We start from the raw sequence: 20,613 nt of genomic DNA, 5'->3' as shown, positions 1-20,613 counted from the left end.
TAACAGGTTGAATCAGCAATACAAAATTGGGTTTAATTATTTATTTACTAAATACCTAAATAATCACACAGAATTACATATACACAGAATGCAAATTATGTCATACAGAAAACGTCCCTGGGGGACAGAACCTGTATGACGGCTGGTTACAGAAAGAGAGGGGGTTGGGCTTGAATGAAAGAGCGGGAAGATTTAGGAACAGAGAAACAGCAGCTATGCTATCGTAAATACAGTATCTTTTGCATTCTAAATTACCGCCCATTTGGAAAAGGAAAATGCAATAAATATTTACTCTGAGCTGCGCTTCGGTAGATTGGTCGTAGATGCTGGCCGGGTTGGCCAACAGAGATCTTCCTGTCCTCGGAAGAATGTCTCTGGTGGTAAATTGGATACGTTGTAGTATCTTCGTTGTGTGTTAGACTGGATACGTCGTCCGTCCTTTCCTAGCCCACGTTTTACAGCTGCTGTTGCTAACTCAACGGCTAGGATGTCTCACTTCTTTAGTGAATAAGAGTTCAAAGTTCATACCATTCACAACCAAAGCTCACGCTGAGGTTGGCTTAGTTCTGTAGTTGACGTTAGTCCTTTTTAACGTATGGACCGTCGTCCTATCGTCCTCGGAACAGGAGGTTACATTTTCATCAACATATAGTGGAGGGGGAGAAGGGTGTGTTTCATAGTTTATAACCCATGTCTCTTCACAGGGGCGGGCCACTGATTGAGCAGGGCTCTAACCTTATGAAAACACAATTCTCTCATTTGGAAGCTAAAATTACATTTAATCTTATCACAAATAGTTTCATATCAAACATTTAATTTGCACAACAATTCCATGTGAATCTGATAACTAGAATGTGTAGACTTTCCCAGATACAGTTTATGTCGTCCTGTCATCAGTCATAATGTCTCAGATGACAACCGAACTGACATCCATACTCATTAAGTTCCAACGCATATTTTCAACTTGTTCTAGTACTGAAATATGGTTCCTTTGTTTGATGTTCCCAGACTCTCTATATTTAACAAAGGCTATTCAAGAGTCCTTCAGTAGAGTCAGAGAGAAAGGGGAAGGGAGAAAGGTATTTATGGGGGGGTCATAAACCTTACCCACAGGCCAACGTCATGACAGTGCCTTTTGGCAAACTCCAAGCGGGCTGTCATGTGCCTTTTCCTGAGGAGTGGCTTCCGTCTGGCCACTCTACCATAAAGGCCTGATTGGTGGAGTGCTGCAGAGATGGTTGTCCTTCTGGAAGGTTCTCCCATCTCCACAGAGGAACTCTGGAGCTCTGTCAGAGTGACCATCGGATTCTTGGTCACCTCCCTGACCAAGGCCCTTCTCCCCCGATTGCTCAGTTTGGCCGGGCGGCCAGCTCTAGGAAGAGTGTTGGTGGTTCCAAACTTCTTCCATTTAAGAATGATGGAGGCCACTGTGTTCTTGGGGACCTTCAATGCTGCAGAAATGTTTTGGTACCCTTCCCCAGATCTGTGCCTTGACACAATCCTGTCTCGGAGCTCTACGGACAATTCATTCTACCTCATGACTTGGTTTTTGCTCTGACATGCACTGTCAACTGTGGGACCTTATATAGACAGGTGTGTGCCTTTCCAAATCATGTCTAATCAATTGAATTTACCACAGGTGGACTCCAATCAAGTTGTAGAAACATCTCAAGGATGATCAATGGAAACAGGATGCATAAATTATTTCAGTTTTTTGATTTTTAATGAATTACAATACAGTTTAATCCATTTTAGAATAAAATAATAACAGAAAACAAAACGTGGAAAAAGTAAAGGGGTCTGAATATATTCTGAATGCACTGTATATGTAGAGGGAGAATTTCTATTTATCAAAAGGTTGTCATGGATTCTGTTTATTTCAACATACAATATACACTGAACAAAAATATAAACGCAACATGTGAAGTCACATGTTTCATGAGTTAAAATAAAAGATCACAGAAATGTTCCATACTGCTCAAAAAAGCTTATTTGTTTTCTCTATAATGTTGTGCGCAAATTTGTTTACATCCCTGTTAGTGAACATTTCTCCTTTGCCAAGATAATCCATCCACCTGACAGGTGTGGCATATCAAGAAGCTGATGAAACAGCATGATCATTACACAGGTGCACCTTGTGCTGGGGACGATAAAAGGCCACTCTAAAATGTGCATTTTCTTTTACACAACACAATGCCACAGATGTCTCACGTTTTGAGGGAGCCTGCAATTGGTATGCTGACTGCAGGAAAGTCCACCAGAGCTGTTGCCAGAGAATTGAATGTTCATTTCTCTAACATAAGCCGCCTCCAACTTCGGTTTAGAGACGTCTTGTAACCACGCCAGCGCACGATCTCCACATTCTTCTTCACCTGCGGGATCATCTGAGACCAGCCACCCGGACAGCTGATGAAAACGTGAATTTCTGCACAAACTGTCAGAAACCGTCTCAGGGCTGTTGCCAGAGAATTTATTGTTCATTTCTCTACCATAAGCCGCCTCCAACGTCATTGTAGAGAATTTGGCAGTACATCCAACCGGCCTCACAACCACAGATCATGTGTATGGCGTCGTGTGGGTGAGCGGTTTGCATTAGCAAGCCCCATGGTGGAGGTGGGGTTATGGTGAGGGCAGGCATAAGCTAAGGACAACGAACACAATTGCATTTTATCGATGGAAATTTTATTGTACAGAAATACCATGATGAGATCCTGAGGCCAATTGTGAGGTAATTTTTTTTTAAAGGTATCTGTGACCAACAGATGCATATCTCTATTCCAAGTCATGTGAAATCCATAGATTAGGGCCTAATGAATTGATTTCCTCATATGAACTGTAACTCTGTAAAATCTTTGAAATCGGAAATTGTTGAGTTTATATTTCTTTTAAGTATAGTACTTCATCTCTTTTTCTCTCCCTATTTCCCTCTCTCTCTCGCTATTTCTCTCTCTCCCTCTCTCCGTCCTTCCTTCCTTCCCTCTCTCGCTATTTCTCTCGCTCTCTTTCTCCCTCTCTCTCTCCCTCTCTCGCTTTCTCCCTCCCTCCTTGTCTCTTTACCTCTTTCTCTCCCTCTCTCCATTCTTCCCTCCATCTCTCTCTCTCTCTCTCTCTCTCTCTCTCTCTCTCTCTCTCTCCAGGGTTGGAGGGGCGACCCCTCGTGGCATGGCCAGAGGCTGCTGTGTTCCTCCGCCACTCCAGAAGGTGAGTGTTTTATTAACCGCCGTCTGGTTAATGTGGTTTGGTGCTGACAGCTGTGTCGTAATATATTTTTCAATCAGCAAGAGGTGTCATTGTGAAACAGTAGACTTTGAGTTGGTGCTCAGTTTGACTGGGGTAGAGCGTCAGCCCTCCACTCAAAGGTAGAGAGGGGTAGAGCGTCAGCCCTCCACTCAAAGGTAGAGAGGGGTAGAGCGTCAGCCCTCCACTCAAAGGTAGAGAGGGGTAGAGCGTCAGCCCTCCACTCAAAGGTAGAGAGGGGTAGAGCGTCAGCCCTCCACTCAAAGGTAGAGAGGTAGAGAGTCAGGCCTCCTTTGTGCTAAGTCAGACCCAGTCCCCTTCCCTTCTCTATCAGACCCAGTCCCCTTCTCTATCAGACCCAGTCCCCTTCTCTATCAGACCCAGTCCCCTTCTCTATCAGACCCAGTCCCCTTCCCTTCTCTATCAGACCCAGTCCCCTTCCCTTCTCTATCAGACCCAGTCCCCTTCCCTTCTCTATCAGACCCAGTCCCCTTCTCTATCAGACCCAGTCACCTTCTCTATCAGACCCAGTCCCCTTCTCTATCAGACCCAGTCCCCTTCTCTATCAGATCCAGTCCCCTTCCCTTCTCTATCAGACCCAGTCCCCTTCTCTATCAGACCCAGTCCCCTTCTCTATCAGACCCAGTCCCCTTCTCTATCAGACCCAGTCCCCTTCTCTATCAGACCCAGTCCCCTTCTCTATCAGACCCAGTCCCCTTCTCTATCAGACCCAGTCCCCTTCTCTATCAGACCCAGTCCCCTTCTCTATCAGACCCAGTCCCCTTCTCTATCAGACCCAGTCCCCTTCTCTATCAGACCCAGTTCCCTTCTCTATCAGACCCAGTCCCCTTCCCTTCTCTATCAGACCCAGTCCCCTTCCCTTCTCTATCAGACCCAGTTCCCTTCTCTATCAGACCCAGTCCCCTTCTCTATCAGACCCAGTCCCCTTCTCTATCAGACCCAGTCCCCTTCTCTATCAGACCCAGTCCCCTTCTCTTCTCTATCAGACCCAGTCCCCTTCCCTTCTCTATCAGACCCAGTCCCCTTCTCTATCAGACCCAGTCCCCTTCTCTATCAGACCCAGTCCCCTTCTCTATCAGACCCAGTCCCCTTCTCTATCAGACCCAGTCCCCTTCTCTATCAGACCCAGTCCCCTTCTCTATCAGACCCAGTCCCCTTCTCTATCAGACCCAGTCCCCTTCTCTATCAGACCCAGTTCCCTTCTCTATCAGACCCAGTCCCCTTCCCTTCTCTATCAGACCCAGTCCCCTTCTCTATCAGACCCAGTCCCCTTCTCTATCAGACCCAGTCCCCTTCTCTGTCAGACCCAGTCCCCTTCTCTTCTCTATCAGACCCAGTCCCCTTCTCTATCAGACCCAGTCCCCTTCTCTATCAGACCCAGTTCCCTTCCCTTCTCTATCAGACCCAGTCCCCTTCTCTATCAGACCCAGTTCCCTTCTCTATCAGACCCAGTCCCCTTCTCTATCAGACCCAGTCCCCTTCTCTATCAGACCCAGTCCCCTTCCCTTCTCTATCAGACCCAGTCACCTTCTCTATCAGACCCAGTCCCCTTCTCTATCAGACCCAGTCCCCTTCTCTATCAGACCCAGTCCCCTTCTCTGTCAGCTCTGGAGAGACAAAGACACTGGTTTGGCGCTAAGAGCACAGCACACTCAAAAGCTCTACCTACCTACCTCTCTCTCTCTCTCTCTCTCTCTCTCTCTCTCTCTCTCTCAATTCAGTCTAAGGGTTTTATTGACATGGGAAACATATGTTAACATTGCCAAAGCAAGTGAAATAAATAATAAACAAAAGTTAAATAAAAAATGAACAAATGAATCTCTCTCAGCCATCAGACAGCAGTCATTGTGAAGGAGAAGCTGGCATCTGTTTTGTGGATTACTGACAGGGAGGGAGGTAGAGAGGGAGGTAGAGAGAGAGGGAGGGAGGGAGGTAGAGAGGGAGGGAGGGAGGGAGGTAGAGAGGGGGAGGGAGGAAGAGCGGGAGGGAGGGAGGGAGGGAGAGAGGGAGTGAAGGAGGGAGAGGGAGGGAGGGAGGGAGGGAGGGAGGGAGGGAGGGAGGGAGGATTTCAGTCAGAATTGAATGTTGATTGCGATCAGAGCTGGTGGTTTTTAATAGCTTAACCATTATAGCACCATGAGGGAGGTACAGACAAATGGCAGCAGTGAGCCACATGCATACAAGCAGGGACTCATACCACCTCATACTAAGGGACTCATACTAGGGACTCATACTAAGGGACTCATACTAGGGACTCATACCACCTCATACTAAGGGACTTATACTAGGGACTCATACCGCCTCATACTAAGGGACTCATACCACCTCATACTAGGGACTCATACTAAGGGACTCATACTAGGGACTCATACCAAGGGACTCATACCACATCATACTAGGGACTCATACTAAGAGACTCATACCACCTCATACTAAGGGACTCATACCACCTCATACTAGGGACTCATACTAAGGGACTCATACTAGGGACTCATACCAAGGGACTCATACCACATCATACTAGGGACTCATACTAAGGGACTCATACCACCTCATTCGAGGGACTCATACCACCTCATACTAAGGGACTCATACTAGGGACTCATACTAAGGGACTCATACCACCTCATACTAAGAGACTCATACCACCTCATTCGAGGGACTCATACTAGGGACTCATACTAAAGGACTCATACTAGGGACTCATACCACCTCATACTAAGGGACTCATACTAGGGACTCATACTAGGGACCCATACCACCTCATACTAAGGGATTCATACTAGGGACTCATACCCCTACTAGGCAGTCATACCACCTCATACTAGGAACTCATACCACCTCATACTAAGGGACCCATACCACCTCATACTAAGGGATTCATACTAGGGACTCATACTACCTCATACTAAGGGACTTATGCCTCCTCATACTAAGGGACTCATACCACCTCATACTAAGGGACTCATACCACCTCATACTAAGGGATTCATACTAGGGACTCATACTACCTCATACTAAGGGATTCATACTAGGGACTCATACCACCTCATACTAAGGGACTCATGCCACCTCATAGTAGGGACTCATACCACCTCATACCACCTTGCTTGCCCCGGTCTGCTAACTGCTAGCTTGCTTGCCCCGGTCTGCTAACTGCTAGCTTGCTTGCCCCGGTCTGCTAACTGCTAGCTTGCTTGCCCCGGTCTGCTAACTGCTAGCTTGCTTGTCCCGGTCTGCTAACTGCTAGCTTGCTTGCTAACCCGGTCTGCTAACTGCTTGCTTGCTGCCCCGGTCTGCTAACTGCTTGCTTGCTAGCACCGGCCTGCTAACTGTCTGAATCGCCGTGTCCCCAGCCAGCCCAACCACTCACTGGACCCATATGTTCACTTGGCTACTCATGCCTCTCTCTAATATCAATATGCCTCATCCATTACTGTCCTGGTTAGTGATTACTGTCTTATTTCACTGTAGAGCCTCTAGCACTGCTCAATATTCCTTAACCAACCATGTTGTTCCACCTCCTACGTATGCGATGACATCACCTGGTTTAAACGTCTCTAGAGACTATATCTCTCTCATCATTACTCAATGCCTAGGTTTACCTCCAATGTACTCACATCCTACCTTACCTTTGTCTGTACACTATGCCTTGAATCTATGCTATCGTGCCCAGAAACCTGCTCCTTTTACTCTCTGTTCCGAACGTGCTAGATGGCCAGTTCGTATAGCCTTTAGCCGTACCCTTATCCTACTTCTCCTCTGGTGATGTGGAGGTTAATCCAGGTCCTGCAGTGCCTAGCTCCACTCCCACTCCCCAGGCGCTCTCATTTATTGACGTCTGTAACCGTAAAAGCCTTGGTTTCATGCATGTTAACATTAGAAGCCTAGTCCCTAAGTTTGTTTTACTCACTGCTTTAGCACATTCTGCCAACCCGGATGTCTTAGCCGTGTCTGAATCCTGGTTTAGGAAAACCACCAAAAACCCCTGACATCTCCATCCCTAACTATAACATTTTCCACCAAGATAGAACTGCCAAAGGGGGTGGTGTTGCAATCTACTGCAAAGATAGCCTGCAGTTCTGTATTACTATCCAAGTCTGTACCCAAACAATTCGAGCTTCTACTTCTAAAAATTCACCTTTCCAGAAACAAGTCTCTCACTGTTGCAGCTTGCTATAGACCTCCCTCTGCCCCCAGCTGTGCCCTCGACACCATATGTGAATTGATTGCCCCCCCATCTATCTTCAGAGTTTGTTCTGTTAGGTGACCTAAACTGGGACATGCTTAACACCCCGGCCATCCTACAATCTAAGTTGATGCCCTCAATCTCACACAAATTATCAATGAACCTACCATGTACCACCCCAAATCCATAAACACTGGCACCCTCATAGATATCATCCTAACTAACTCGCCCTCCAAATACACCTCTGCTGTTTTCAATCAAGATCTCAGCGATCACTGCCTCATTGCCTGCATCTGTAATGTGTCTGCGACCAAACGACCACCCCTCATCACTGTCAAACGCTCCCTAAAACACTTCAGCGAGCAGGTCTTTCTAATGGACCTGGCCCGGGTATCCTGGAATGACATTGACCTCATCCCATCAGTAGAGGATGCCTGGTTATTCTTTAAAAGTGCCTTCCTCACCATCTTAAATAAGCATGCCCCATTCAAAAAATGTAGACGAGGAATAGATATAGTCCTTGGTTCACTCCAGACTTGTCTGCCCTTGACCAGCACAAAAACATCCTGTGGCGTTCTGCATTAGCATCGAATAGCCTCCGTGATATGCAACTTTTCAGGGAAGTTAGGAACCAATATACACAGGCAGTTAGGAAAGCTAAGGCTAGCTTTTTCAAACAGAAATGTGCATCCTGTAGCACAAATTCCAAAACATTCTGGGAAACTGTAAAGTCCATGAAGAATAAGAGCACCTCCTCCCAGCTGCCCACTGCTCTGAGGCTAGGAAACACTGTCACCACCGATAAATCTACAATAATCGAGAATTTCAATACATGTAAGTATTTCTCTACAGCTGGCCATGCTTTCCACCTGGCTACCCCTACACTGGTCAACAGCTCTGCACCCCCCACAGCAACTTGCCCAAGCCTCCCCCATTTCTCCTTCACCCAAATCCAGATAGCTGATGTTCTGAAAGAGCAGCAAAATCTGGACCCCTACAAATCAGCCGGGCTAGACAATCTGGACCCTCTCTTTCTAAAATGATCTGCCGAAATTGTTGCAACCCCTATTACTAGCCTGTTCATCCTCTCTTTCGTATCGTCCGAGATTCCTAAAGATTGGAAAGCTGCCGCGGTCATCCCCCTCTTCAAAGGGGGTGACACTCTAGACCCAAACTGTTACAGACCTACATCTATCCTACCCTGTCTTTCTAAGGTCTTCGAAAGCCAAGTTAACAAACAGATTACCAACCATTTCGAATCCCACCGTACCTTCTCCACTATGCAATCTGGTTTCAGTGCTGGTCATGGGTGCACCTCAGCCACGCTCAAGGTCCTAAACGACATCATAACCGCCATCGATAAGAGACATTACTGTCCAGCTGTATTCATCGACCTGGCCAAGGCTTTCGACCATGCCAATAAGAATGTGCTGATTGACAGAGTCGAAAGCCTTGGTTTCTCAAATGATTGCCTCGCCTGGTTTACCAACTACTTCTCTGATAGAGTTCAGTGTGTCAAATCGGAGGGCCTGTTGTCCGGACCTCAGGCAGTCTCTATGGGGGTGCCGCAGGGTTCAATTCTCGGGCCGACTCTCTTCTCTGTATACATCAATGATGTCGCTCTTGCTGCTGGTGATTCTCTGATCCACCTCTACGCAGACGACACCATTCTGTATACTTCTGGCCCCTCTTTGGACACTGTGTTAACTAATCTCCAGACAAGCTTCAATGCCATACAACTCTCCTTCCGTGGTCTCCAACTGCTCTTAAATGCAAGTAAAACTAAGTGCATGCTATTCAATCGATCACTGCCCCCACCTGCTCGCCCGTCCAGCATCACTACTCTGGACGGCTCTGACTTAGAATACGTGGACAACTACAAATACCTAGGTGTCTGGTTAGACTGTAAACTCTCCTTCCAGACCCACATTAAGCATCTCCAATCCAAAATTAAATCTAGAATCGGCTTCCTATTTCGCAACAAAGCATCCTTCACTCATGCTGCCAAACAAAGCCTCGTAAAACTGACCATCCGACCGATCGTCATCTTTGGCGATGTCATTTATAAAATAGCCTCCAACATTCTACTCAACAAATTGGATGCAGTCTATCACAGTGCCATCTGTTTTGTCACCAAAGCCCCATATACTACCCACCACTGTGACCTGTATGCTCTCGTTGGTTGGCCCTCGCTTCATACTCGTCGCCAAACCCACTGGCTACAGGTTATCTACAAGTCTCTGCTAGGTAAAGCCCCGCCTTATCTCAGCTCACTGGTCACCATAGCAGCACCCACTCGTTGCACGCGCTCCAGCAGGTATATCTCACTGGTCAACCCAAAGCCAATTCCTCCTTTGGTCGTCTTTCCTTCCAGTTTTCTGCTGCCAATGACTGGAACGAACTGCAAAAATCTCTGAAGCTGGAGACTCATATCTCCCTCACTAGCTTTAAGCACCAGCTGTCAGAGCAGCTCACAGATCACTGCACCTGTACATAGCCCATCTGTAAATAGCTCATCCAACTACCTCATCCCCATACTGTATTTATTTATTTATCTTGCTCCTTTGCACCCCAGTATCTCTACTTGCACATTCATCTTCTGCACATCTATCATTCCAGTGTTTAATTGCTATATTGTAATTACTTCGCCACCATGGCCAATTTATTGCCTTAACTCCCTTATCGTACCTAATTTGCACTCACTGTATATAGACTTTTTGTTTTCTTTTGTTCTACTGTATTATTGACTGTATGTTTGTTTATTCCATGTGTAACTCTGTGTTGTTGTATGTGTCAAATTGCTATGCTTTATCTTGGCCAGGTCGCAGTTGCAAATGAGAACTTGTTCTCAACTAGCCTACCTGGTTAAATAAAGGTGAAATAAATAAAAAATAAAATACTAAGGGACTCATACCACCTCATACTAAGGGACTCATACCACCTCATACTAAGGGACTCATACCAGCTCATACTCAGGGACTCATACCACCTCATACTAGGGACTCATACCACCTCATACTAAGGGACTCATACCACCTCATACTAAGGACTCATACCACCTCATACTAAGGGACTCATACGAGGGACTCATACACCGCATACTAAGGGACTCATACTAGGGACTCATACCACCTCATACTAAGGGACTCATACTAGGGACTCATACCGCCTCATACTAAGGGACTCATACTAGGGACTCATACCACCTCATACTAAGGACTCATAGCACCTCATACTAAGGGACTCATACTAGGGACTCATACCGCCTCATACTAAGGGACTCATACGAGGGACTCATACCACCGCATACTAAGGGGATGTTCATGTAACTTCCTGCAGTTTTATTAAATAAACATCTAGGTAACGAGAGGATGCAAACAACTGTATCTGATGAAAGATGATAATCAGTTATGATTAGGGTTTTTTTTAAGTTAGGGGGGGAGGGAGTACTGTATCTGGGGCTAGGGGGTTGGGGATGGGGGAGTACAGTACCTAGGAGAGGAGGGAGGAGTACAGTAGCTAGGAGAGGAGGGAGGAGGAGTACAGTAGCTAGGAGAGGAGGGAGGAGTACAGTAGCTAGGAGAGGAGGGAGGAGGAGTACAGTAGCTAGGAGAGGAGGGAGGAGGAGTACAGTAGCTAGGAGAGGAGGGAGGGAGGAGTACAGTAGCTAGGAGAGGAGGGAGGGAGGAGTACAGTAGCTAGGAGAGGAGGGAGGGAGGAGTACAGTAGCTAGGAGAGGAGGGAGGGAGGAGTACAGTAGCTAGGAGAGGAGGGAGGAGGAGTACAGTAGCTAGGAGAGGAGGGAGGGAGGAGTACAGTAGCTAGGAGAGGAGGGAGGGAGGAGTACAGTAGCTAGGAGAGGAGGGAGGAGGAGTACAGTAGCTAGGAGAGGGGGGGAGTACAGTAGCTAGGAGAGGAGGGAGGAGTACAGTAGCTAGGAGAGGAGGGAGGGAGGAGTACAGTAGATAGGAGAGGAGGTACGAGGAGTACAGTAGCTAGGAGAGGAGGGAGGGAGGAGTACAGTATGTAGGAGAGGAGGGAGGAGGAGTACAGTAGCTAGGAGAGGAGGGAGGGGGGAGTACAGTAGCTAGGAGAGGAGGGAGGGGGGTGTACAGTAGCTAGGAGAGGAGGGAGGAGTACAGTAGCTAGGAGAGGAGGGAGGGAGAGGTACTGTAGCTAGGAGAGGAGGGAGGGGGGAGTACAGTAGCTAGGAGAGGAGGGAGGGGGGAGTACAGTAGCTAGGAAAGGAGGGAAGAGTACAGTAGCTAGGAGAGGAGGGAGGAGGAGTACAGTAGCTAGGAGAGGAGGGAGGAGGACTACAGTAGCTAGGAGAGGAGGGAGGAGGAGTACAGTAGCTAGGAGAGGAGGGAGGAGGAGTACAGTAGCTAGGAGAGGAGGGAGGAGGAGTACAGTAGCTAGGAGAGGAGGGAGGAGTACAGTAACTAGGAGAGGAGGGAGGGAGTACAGTAGCTAGGAGAGGAGGGAGGAGTACAGTAGCTAGGAGAGGAGGGAGGGAGGAGGAGTACAGTAGCTAGGAGAGGAGGGGGGAGGAGTACAGTAGCTAGGAGAGGAGGGAGGAGGAGTACAGTAGCTAGGAGAGGGGGGAGGAGGAGTACAGTAGCTAGGAGAGGGGGGGAGTACAGTAACTAGGAGAGGAGGGAGGGAGGAGTACAGTAGCTAGGAGAGGAGGGAGGAGGAGTACAGTAGCTAGGAGAGGAGGGAGGAGTACAGTAGCTAGGAGAGGAGGGAGGAGGAGTACAGTAGCTAGGAGAGGAGGGAGGGAGGAGTACAGTAGCTAGGAGAGGAGGGAGGAGGAGTACAGTAGCTAGGAGAGGAGGGAGGAGGAGTACAGTAGCTAGGAGAGGAGGGAGGGAGGAGTACAGTAGCTAGGAGAGGGGGGGAGTACAGTAGCTAGGAGAGGAGGGAGGAGGAGTACAGTAGCTAGGAGAGGAGGGAGGAGTACAGTAACTAGGAGAGGAGGGAGGGAGGAGTACAGTAGCTAGGAGAGGAGGGAGGAGTACAGTAGCTAGGAGAGGAGGGAGGGAGGAGGAGTACAGTAGCTAGGAGAGGAGGGAGGAGGAGTACGAGTAGCTAGGAGAGGAGGGAGGGAGGAGTACAGTAACTAGGAGAGGAGAGAGGGATGAGTACAGTAGCTAGGAGAGGAGGGAGGGAGGAGTACAGTAGCTAGGAGAGGAGGGAGGAGGAGTACAGTAGCTAGGAGAGGAGGGAGGAGGAGTACAGTAGCTAGGAGAGGAGGGGGAGTACAGTAGCTAGGAGAGGAGGGAGGGGGAGTACAGTAGCTAGGAGAGGAGGGAGGAGGAGTACAGTAGCTAGGAGAGGAGGGAGGAGGAGTACAGTAGCTAGGAGAGGAGGGAGGAGGAGTACAGTAGCTAGGAGAGGAGGGAGGGGAGTACAGTAGCTAGGAGAGGAGGAGGGAGGAGTACAGTAGCTAGGAGAGGAGGGAGGGAGGAGTACAGTAGCTAGGAGAGGAGGGAGGGGAGTACAGTAGCTAGGAGAGGAGGAGGAGGAGTACAGTAGCTAGGAGAGGAGGGAGGAGGAGTACAGTAGCTAGGAGAGGAGGGAGGGAGGAGTACAGTAGCTAGGAGAGGAGGGAGGAGGAGTACAGTAGCTAGGAGAGGAGGGAGGGAGGAGTACAGTAGCTAGGAGAGGAGGGAGGGAGGAGTACAGTAGCTAGGAGAGGGAGGGAGGGAGGAGTACAGTAGCTAGGAGAGGAGGAGAGGAGGAGTACAGTAGCTAGGAGAGGAGGGAGGGAGGAGTACAGTAGCTAGGAGAGGAGGGAGGGAGGAGTACAGTAGCTAGGAGAGGAGGGAGGGAGGAGTACAGTAGCTAGGAGAGGAGGGAGGAGGAGTACAGTAGCTAGGAGAGGAGGGAGGGAGGAGTACAGTAGCTAGGAGAGGAGGGAGGGAGGAGTACAGTAGCTAGGAGAGGAGGGAGGGAGGAGGAGTACAGTAGCTAGGAGAGGAGGGAGGGAGGAGTACAGTAGCTAGGAGAGGAGGGGAGGGAGGAGTACAGTAGCTAGGAGAGGAGGGAGGAGGAGGAGTACAGTAGCTAGGAGAGGAGGGAGGAGGAGTACAGTAGCTAGGAGAGGAGGGAGGAGTACAGTAGCTAGGAGAGGAGGGAGGAGTACAGTAGCTAGGAGAGGAGGGAGGAGTACAGTAGCTAGGAGAGGAGGGGGGGAGGAGTACAGTAGCTAGAGAGAGGAGGGAGGAGTACAGTAGCTAGGAGAGGAGGGGGGAGGAGTACAGTAGCTAGGAGAGGAGGGAGGGAGGAGTACAGTAGCTAGGAGAGGAGGGAGGGAGGAGTACAGTAGCTAGGAGAGGAGGGAGGGAGGAGTACAGTAGCTAGGAGAGGAGGGAGGGAGGAGTACAGTAGCTAGGAGAGGAGGGAGGGAGGAGTACAGTAGCTAGGAGAGGAGGGAGGAGGAGTACAGTAGCTAGGAGAGGAGGGAGGAGGAGTACAGTAGCTAGGAGAGGAGGGAGGAGGAGTACAGTAGCTAGGAGGGGAGTACAGTAGCTAGGAGAGGAGGGAGGAGACAGTAGCTAGGAGAGGAGGGAGGGAGGAGTACAGTAGCTAGGAGAGGAGGGAGGAGTACAGTAGCTAGGAGAGGAGGGAGGGAGGAGTACAGTAGCTAGGAGAGGAGGGAGGAGGAGTACAGTAGCTAGGAGAGGAGGGAGGGAGGAGTACAGTAGCTAGGAGAGGAGGGAGGAGGAGTACAGTAGCTAGGAGAGGAGGGAGGGAGGAGTACAGTAGCTAGGAGAGGAGGGAGGGAGGAGTACAGTAGCTAGGAGAGGAGGGAGGAGGAGGAGTACAGTAGCTAGGAGAGGAGGGAGGAGGAGTACAGTAGCTAGGAGAGGAGGGAGGGGGAGTACAGTAGCTAGGGGAGGAGGGAGGGGGAGTACAGTAGCTAGGAGAGGAGGGAGGGAGGGAGGAGTACAGTAGCTAGGAGAGGAGGGAGGGAGGAGGAGTACAGTAGCTAGGAGAGGAGGGAGGAGTACAGTAACTAGGAGAGGAGGGAGGAGGAGTACAGTAGCTAGGAGAGGAGGGAGGAGGAGTACAGTAGCTAGGAGAGGAGGGAGGAGTACAGTAGCTAGGAGAGGAGGAGGAGTACAGTAGCTAGGAGAGGAGGGGGGAGGAGTACAGTAGCTAGGAGAGGAGGGAGGAGTACAGTAGCTAGGAGAGGAGGGAGGAGTACAGTAGCTAGGAGAGGAGGGGGGAGGAGTACAGTAGCTAGGAGAGGAGGGAGGGAGGAGTACAGTAGCTAGGAGAGGAGGGAGGGAGGAGTACAGTAGCTAGGAGAGGAGGGAGGGAGGAGTACAGTAGCTAGGAGAGGAGGGAGGGAGGAGTACAGTAGCTAGGAGAGGAGGGAGGGAGGAGTACAGTAGCTAGGAGAGGAGGGAGGGAGGAGTACAGTAGCTAGGAGAGGAGAGAGGGAGGAGTACAGTAGCTAGGAGAGGAGGGAGGAGGAGTACAGTAGCTAGGAGAGGAGGGAGGGAGGAGTACAGTAGCTAGGAGAGGAGGGAGGGAGGAGTACAGTAGCTAGGAGAGGAGGGAGGGAGGAGTACAGTAGCTAGGAGAGGAGGGAGGAGGAGTACAGTAGCTAGGAGAGGAGGGAGGAGTACAGTAGCTAGGAGAGGAGGGAGGAGGAGTACAGTAGCTAGGAGAGGAGGGAGGGGGGAGTACAGTAGCTAGGAGAGGAGGGAGGGGGGAGTACAGTAGCTAGGAGAGGAGGGAGGGGGGAGTACAGTAGCTAGGAGAGGAGGGAGGGGGGAGTACAGTAGCTAGGAGAGGAGGGAGGGAGGAGTACAGTAGCTAGGAGAGGAGGGAGGGATGAGTACAGTAGCTAGGAGAGGAGGGAGGAGGAGTACAGTAGCTAGGAGAGGAGGGAGGGGGAGTACAGTAGCTAGGAGAGGAGGGAGGGAGGAGTACAGTAGCTAGGAGAGGAGGGAGGAGGAGTACAGTAGCTAGGAGAGGAGGGAGGGGGAGTACAGTAGCTAGGAGAGGAGGGAGGGAGGAGTACAGTAGCTAGGAGAGGAGGGAGGGAGGAGGAGTACAGTAGCTAGGAGAGGAGGGAGGGAGGAGTACAGTAGCTAGGAGAGGGGGGAGGAGGAGTACAGTAACTAGGAGAGGAGGGAGGGAGGAGTACAGTAGCTAGGAGAGGAGGGAGGAGTACAGTAGCTAGGAGAGGAGGGAGGAGTACAGTAGCTAGGAGAGGAGGGAGGAGGAGTACAGTAGCTAGGAGAGGAGGGAGGAGGAGTACAGTAGCTAGGAGAGGAGGGAGGGGGAGTACAGTAGCTAGGAGAGGAGGGAGGGGGAGTACAGTAGCTAGGAGAGGAGGGAGGGAGAGGAGTACAGTAGCTAGGAGAGGGGGGAGGGAGGAGTACAGTAGCTAGGAGAGGAGGGAGGGAGGAGTACAGTAGCTAGGAGAGGAGGGAGGAGGAGTACAGTAGCTAGGAGAGGAGGGAGGAGTACAGTAGCTAGGAGAGGAGGGGGGAGGAGTACAGTAGCTAGGAGAGGAGGGAGGAGGAGTACAGTAGCTAGGAGAGGAGGGAGGAGGAGTACAGTAGCTAGGAGAGGAGGGAGGAGGAGTACAGTAGCTAGGAGAGGAGGGAGGAGTACAGTAGCTAGGAGAGGAGGGAGGAGTACAGTAGCTAGGAGAGGAGGGAGGGAGGAGTACAGTAGCTAGGAGAGGAGGGAGGAGGAGTACAGTAGCTAGGAGAGGAGGGAGGAGTACAGTAGCTAGGAGAGGAGGGAGGAGTACAGTAGCTAGGAGAGGAGGGAGGAGTACAGTAGCTAGGAGAGGAGGGAGGGAGGAGTACAGTAGCTAGGAGAGGAGGGAGGGAGGAGTACAGTAGCTAGGAGAGGAGGGAGGAGTACAGTAGCTAGGAGAGGAGGGAGGGAGGAGTACAGTAGCTAGGAGAGGAGGGAGGGAGGAGTACAGTAACTAGGAGAGGAGAGAAGGAGGAGTACAGTAACTAGGAGAGGAGGGAGGAGGAGTACAGTAGCTAGGAGAGGAGGGAGGGAGGAGTACAGTAGCTAGGAGAGGAGGGAGGGAGGAGTACAGTAGCTAGGAGAGGAGGGAGGGAGGAGTACAGTAGCTAGGAGAGGAGGGAGGGAGGAGTACAGTAGCTAGGAGAGGAGGGAGGAGTACAGTAGCTAGGAGAGGAGGGAGGGAGGAGTACAGTAGCTAGGAGAGGAGGGAGGGAGGAGTACAGTAACTAGGAGAGGAGAGAGGGAGGAGTACAGTAACTAGGAGAGGAGGGAGGAGGAGTACAGTAGCTAGGAGAGGAGGGAGGGAGGAGTACAGTAGCTAGGAGAGGAGGGAGGGAGGAGTACAGTAGCTAGGAGAGGAGGGAGGGAGGAGTACAGTAGCTAGGAGAGGAGGGAGGGAGGAGTACAGTAGCTAGGAGAGGAGGGAGGGGGGAGTACAGTAGCTAGGAGAGGAGGGGGGGGGGGAGTACAGTAGCTAGGAGAGGAGGGAGGGGGGAGTACAGTAGCTAGGAGAGGAGGGAGGAGGAGTACAGTAGCTAGGAGAGGAGGGAGGAGTACAGTAGCTAGGAGAGGAGGGGGGAGGACTACAGTAGCTAGGAGAGGAGGGAGGAGGAGTACAGTAGCTAGGAGAGGAGAGAGGGAGGAGTACAGTAGCTAGGAGAGGAGGGAGGAGGAGTACAGTAGCTAGGAGAGGAGGGAGGGAGGAGTACATTTTACATTTACATTTTAGACATTTACTAGCTAGGAGAGGAGGGAGTAGTGTTGTCTGGTTTAATGTTGTCTGGTTTAATGTCTGGTTTAGTGTTGTCTGGTTTAGTGTTGTCTGGTTTAGTGTTGTCTGGTTTAGTGTTGTCTGGTTTAGTGTTGTCTGGTTTAGTGTTGGTCTGGTTTAGTGTTGTCTGGTTTAGTGTTGTCTGGTTTAGTGTTGTCTGGTTTAGTGTTGTTTGGTTTAGTGTTGTCTGGTTTAGTGTTGTCTGGTTTAGTGTTGTCTGGTTTAGTGTTGTCTGGTTTATTGTCTGGTTTAGTGTTGGTCTGGTTTAGTGTTGTCTGGTTTATTGTCTGGTTTAGTGTTGTCTGGTTTAGTGTTGTCTGGTTTAGTGTTGTCTGGTTTAGTGTTGTCTGGTTTAGTGTTGTCTGGTTTAATGTTGTCTGGTTTAATGTTGTCTGGTTTAGTGTTGGTCTGGTTTAGTGTTGTCTGGTTTAGTGTCCGGTTTAATGTTGTCTGGTTTAGTGTTGTCTGGTTTAGTGTGGTCTGGTTTAGTGTTGTCTGGTTTAGTGTTGTCTGGTTTAGTGTTGGTCTGGTTTAGTGTTGTCTGGTTTAGTGTTGTCTGGTTTAGTGTTGTCTGGTTTAGTGTTGGTCTGGTTTAGTGTTGTCTGGTTTAGTGTTGTCTGGTTTAGTGTTGTCTGGTTTAGTGTTGTCTGGTTTTTTGTCTGGTTTAGTGTTGTTTGGTTTAGTGTTGGTCTGGTTTAGTGTTGTCTGGTTTAGTGTTGTCTGGTTTATTGTCTGGTTTAGTGTTGTTTGGTTTAGTGTTGGTCTGGTTTAGTGTTGTCTGGTTTAGTGTTGGTCTGGTTTAGTGTTGTCTGGTTTAGTGTTGTCTGGTTTAATGTTGTCTGGTTTAGTGTTGTCTGGTTTAGTGTCTGGTTTAGTGTTGTCTGGTTTAGTGTTGTCTGGTTTAGTGTTGTCTGGTTTAGTGTTGTCTGGTTTAGTGTTGGTCTGGTTTAGTGTTGGTCTGGTTTAGTGTTGTCTGGTTTAGTGTTGGTCTGGTTTAGTGTTGGTCTGGTTTAGTGTTGTCTGGTTTAGTGTTGTCTGGTTTAGTGTTGTCTGGTTTAGTGTTGGTCTGGTTTAGTGTTGTCTGGTTTAGTGTTGTCTGGTTTAGTGTTGGTCTGGTTTAGTGTTGTCTGGTTTAGTGTTGTCTGGTTTAGTGTTGGTCTGGTTTAGTGTTGTCTGGTTTAGTGTTGGTCTGGTTTAGTGTTGTCTGGTTTAGTGTTGGTCTGGTTTAGTGTTGTCTGGTTTAGTGTTGTCTGGTTTAGTGTTGTCTGGTTTAGTGTTGGTCTGGTTTAGTGTTGTCTGGTTTAGTGTTGTCTGGTTTAGTGTTGTCTGGTTTAGTGTTGTCTGGTTTAATGTTGTCTGGTTTAGTGTTGTCTGGTTTAGTGTTGGTCTGGTTTAGTGTTGGTCTGGTTTAGTGTTGTCTGGTTTAGTGTTGTCTGGTTTAGTGTTGTCACACACCTTGGTTTGTCTGGCGGTGGTTTAATTGTTTCTCATGATGCGGGTTGAGTTGATGAACATGTTGTTATTGACGTTGTTGTTGTGTCCGTTCTCTCAGAGGTGACGGTGGTATACCAGAATGGACTGCCGGTGATCTCAGTCAGTTTGCCGTCCCGGAGAGAGCGATGCCAGTTCACTCTGAAGCCACTCAGTGACTGTGTTGGGGTGTTTCTCACACAGCTACAGACAGAGGACAAGGGCATCGACCGAGTAGCCATCTACTCTACAGGTAAGGGAGAATATAAACCATGTAACAGCTAGTTAACACTCTCTCTCTCTCTCTCTCTCTCTCTCTCTCTCTCTCTCTCTCTCTCTCTCTCTCACTCACTCACTCACTCACTCACTCACTCACTCACTCACTCACTCACTCACTCACTCACTCACTCACTCACTCACTCACTCACTCTCTCCCTCTCTCCCTCTTTCTCTCTCTCTCTCTCTCTCTGGTTCATATTGACACTCGTTAACCCTCTCACTATCTCTCTCTTCCTCCCTCTCTCCTTCTGCCTCCATCTTTCTCTCTCCTTCCTTCTCCCTCTCCCCCTCTCTCTCCCCTCTCTCTCTCCTTCTGTCTCCATCCTTCTCCCCCTCCCTCTCTCTCTCTCCTTCTGTCTCCATCCTTCTCCCTCCCTCCCTCCCTCCCTCCCTCTCCCCCTCCATCTCCCTCTCTTTCTGTCTCCATCCTTCTACCTCCCTCTCTCCCTCTCTTTCTGTCTCCATCCTTCTCCCTCTCCCCCTCCATCTCCCTCTCTTTCTGTCTCCATCCTTCTACCTCCCTCTCTCCCTCTCCTTCTGTCTCCATCCTCCCTCCCTCTCTCTCTCTCCTTCTGTCTCCATCCTTCTACCTCCATCTCTCCCTCTCCTTCTGTCTCCATCCTCCCTCCCTCTCTCTCTCTCCTTCTGTCTCCATCCTCCCTCCCTCTCTCTCTCCTTCTGTCTCCATCCTCCCTCCCTCTCTCCCTCTCCTTCTGTCTCCATCCTCCCTCCCTCTCTCTCTCTCCTTCTGTCTCCATCCTCCCTCCCTCTCTCCCTCTCCTTCTGTCTCCATCCGTCTCCCTCCCTCCCTCTCCCCCTCCCTCTCCCTCTCTTTCTGTCTCCATCCTTCTCCCTCTCCCCCTCCCTCTCCCTCTCTTTCTGTCTCCATCCTTCTCCCTCTCCCCCTCCCTCTCCCTCTCCTTCTGTCTCCATCCTTCTCCCTCCCTCCCTCCCTCTCCCCCTCCCTCTCCCTCTCTTTCTGTCTCCATCCTTCTCCCTCCCTCTCCCTTTCCTTCTGTCTCCATCCTCCCCCTCTCTCTCCCTCTCCTTCTGTCTCCATCCTTCTCCTTCCCTCCAGATGGGACGAGGGTAGCCTCTTCTACAGGGATAGACATCCTGCTGTTGGATGATTTCAACCTGGTCATCAACAACGTTCGGCACCTGGTGCGGCCGCCTCGGAGAGGTAGGGACAGCCTGGAGTCAGGGTTAAGCATTCACACTAGAGCGTCCTCACCCACTATAGGCCTGGAGCCTCGGAGAGGTAGGGACAGCCTGGAGTCAGGGTTAAGCATTCACACTAGAGCGTCCTCACCCACTATAGGCCTGGAGCCTCGGAGAGGTAGGGACAGCCTGGAGTCAGGGTTAAGCATTCACACTAGAGCGTCCTCACCCACTATAGGCCTGGAGCCTCGGAGAGGTAGGGACAGCCTGGAGTCAGGGTTAAGCATTCACACTAGAGCGTCCTCACCCACTATAGGCCTGGAGCCTCGGAGAGGTAGGGACAGCCTGGAGTCAGGGTTAAGCATTCACACTAGAGCGTCCTCACCCACTATAGGCCTGGAGCCTCGGAGAGGTAGGGACAGCCTGGAGTCAGGGTTAAGCATTCACACTAGAGCGTCCTCACCCACTATAGGCC

General features: G+C 50.1%; 1 protein-coding gene across 1 annotated transcript in view; it reads left to right on the top strand.

The window, feature by feature from the left end:
• The window catches only part of LOC106589949 (calcium uniporter protein, mitochondrial), a 152,177-nt gene that overhangs the window by 94,758 nt on the left and 36,806 nt on the right, over positions 1-20,613 (top strand). The window contains exons 3-5 of the mRNA XM_045710038.2: positions 3,138-3,201; positions 18,781-18,951; positions 20,056-20,160. Coding sequence (XP_045565994.2) covers positions 3,138-3,201; positions 18,781-18,951; positions 20,056-20,160 — 340 coding nt within the window. The remainder of the gene's footprint in view (positions 1-3,137; positions 3,202-18,780; positions 18,952-20,055; positions 20,161-20,613) is intronic.

Source organism: Salmo salar, chromosome 28, assembly GCF_965601325.2.
Source record: "Salmo salar chromosome 28, fSalSal1, whole genome shotgun sequence".
Taxonomy (NCBI): domain Eukaryota; kingdom Metazoa; phylum Chordata; class Actinopteri; order Salmoniformes; family Salmonidae; genus Salmo; species Salmo salar.
Note: the sequence above shows the minus strand (reverse complement) of the source record. Positions and strands in the feature narration are given on the sequence as shown.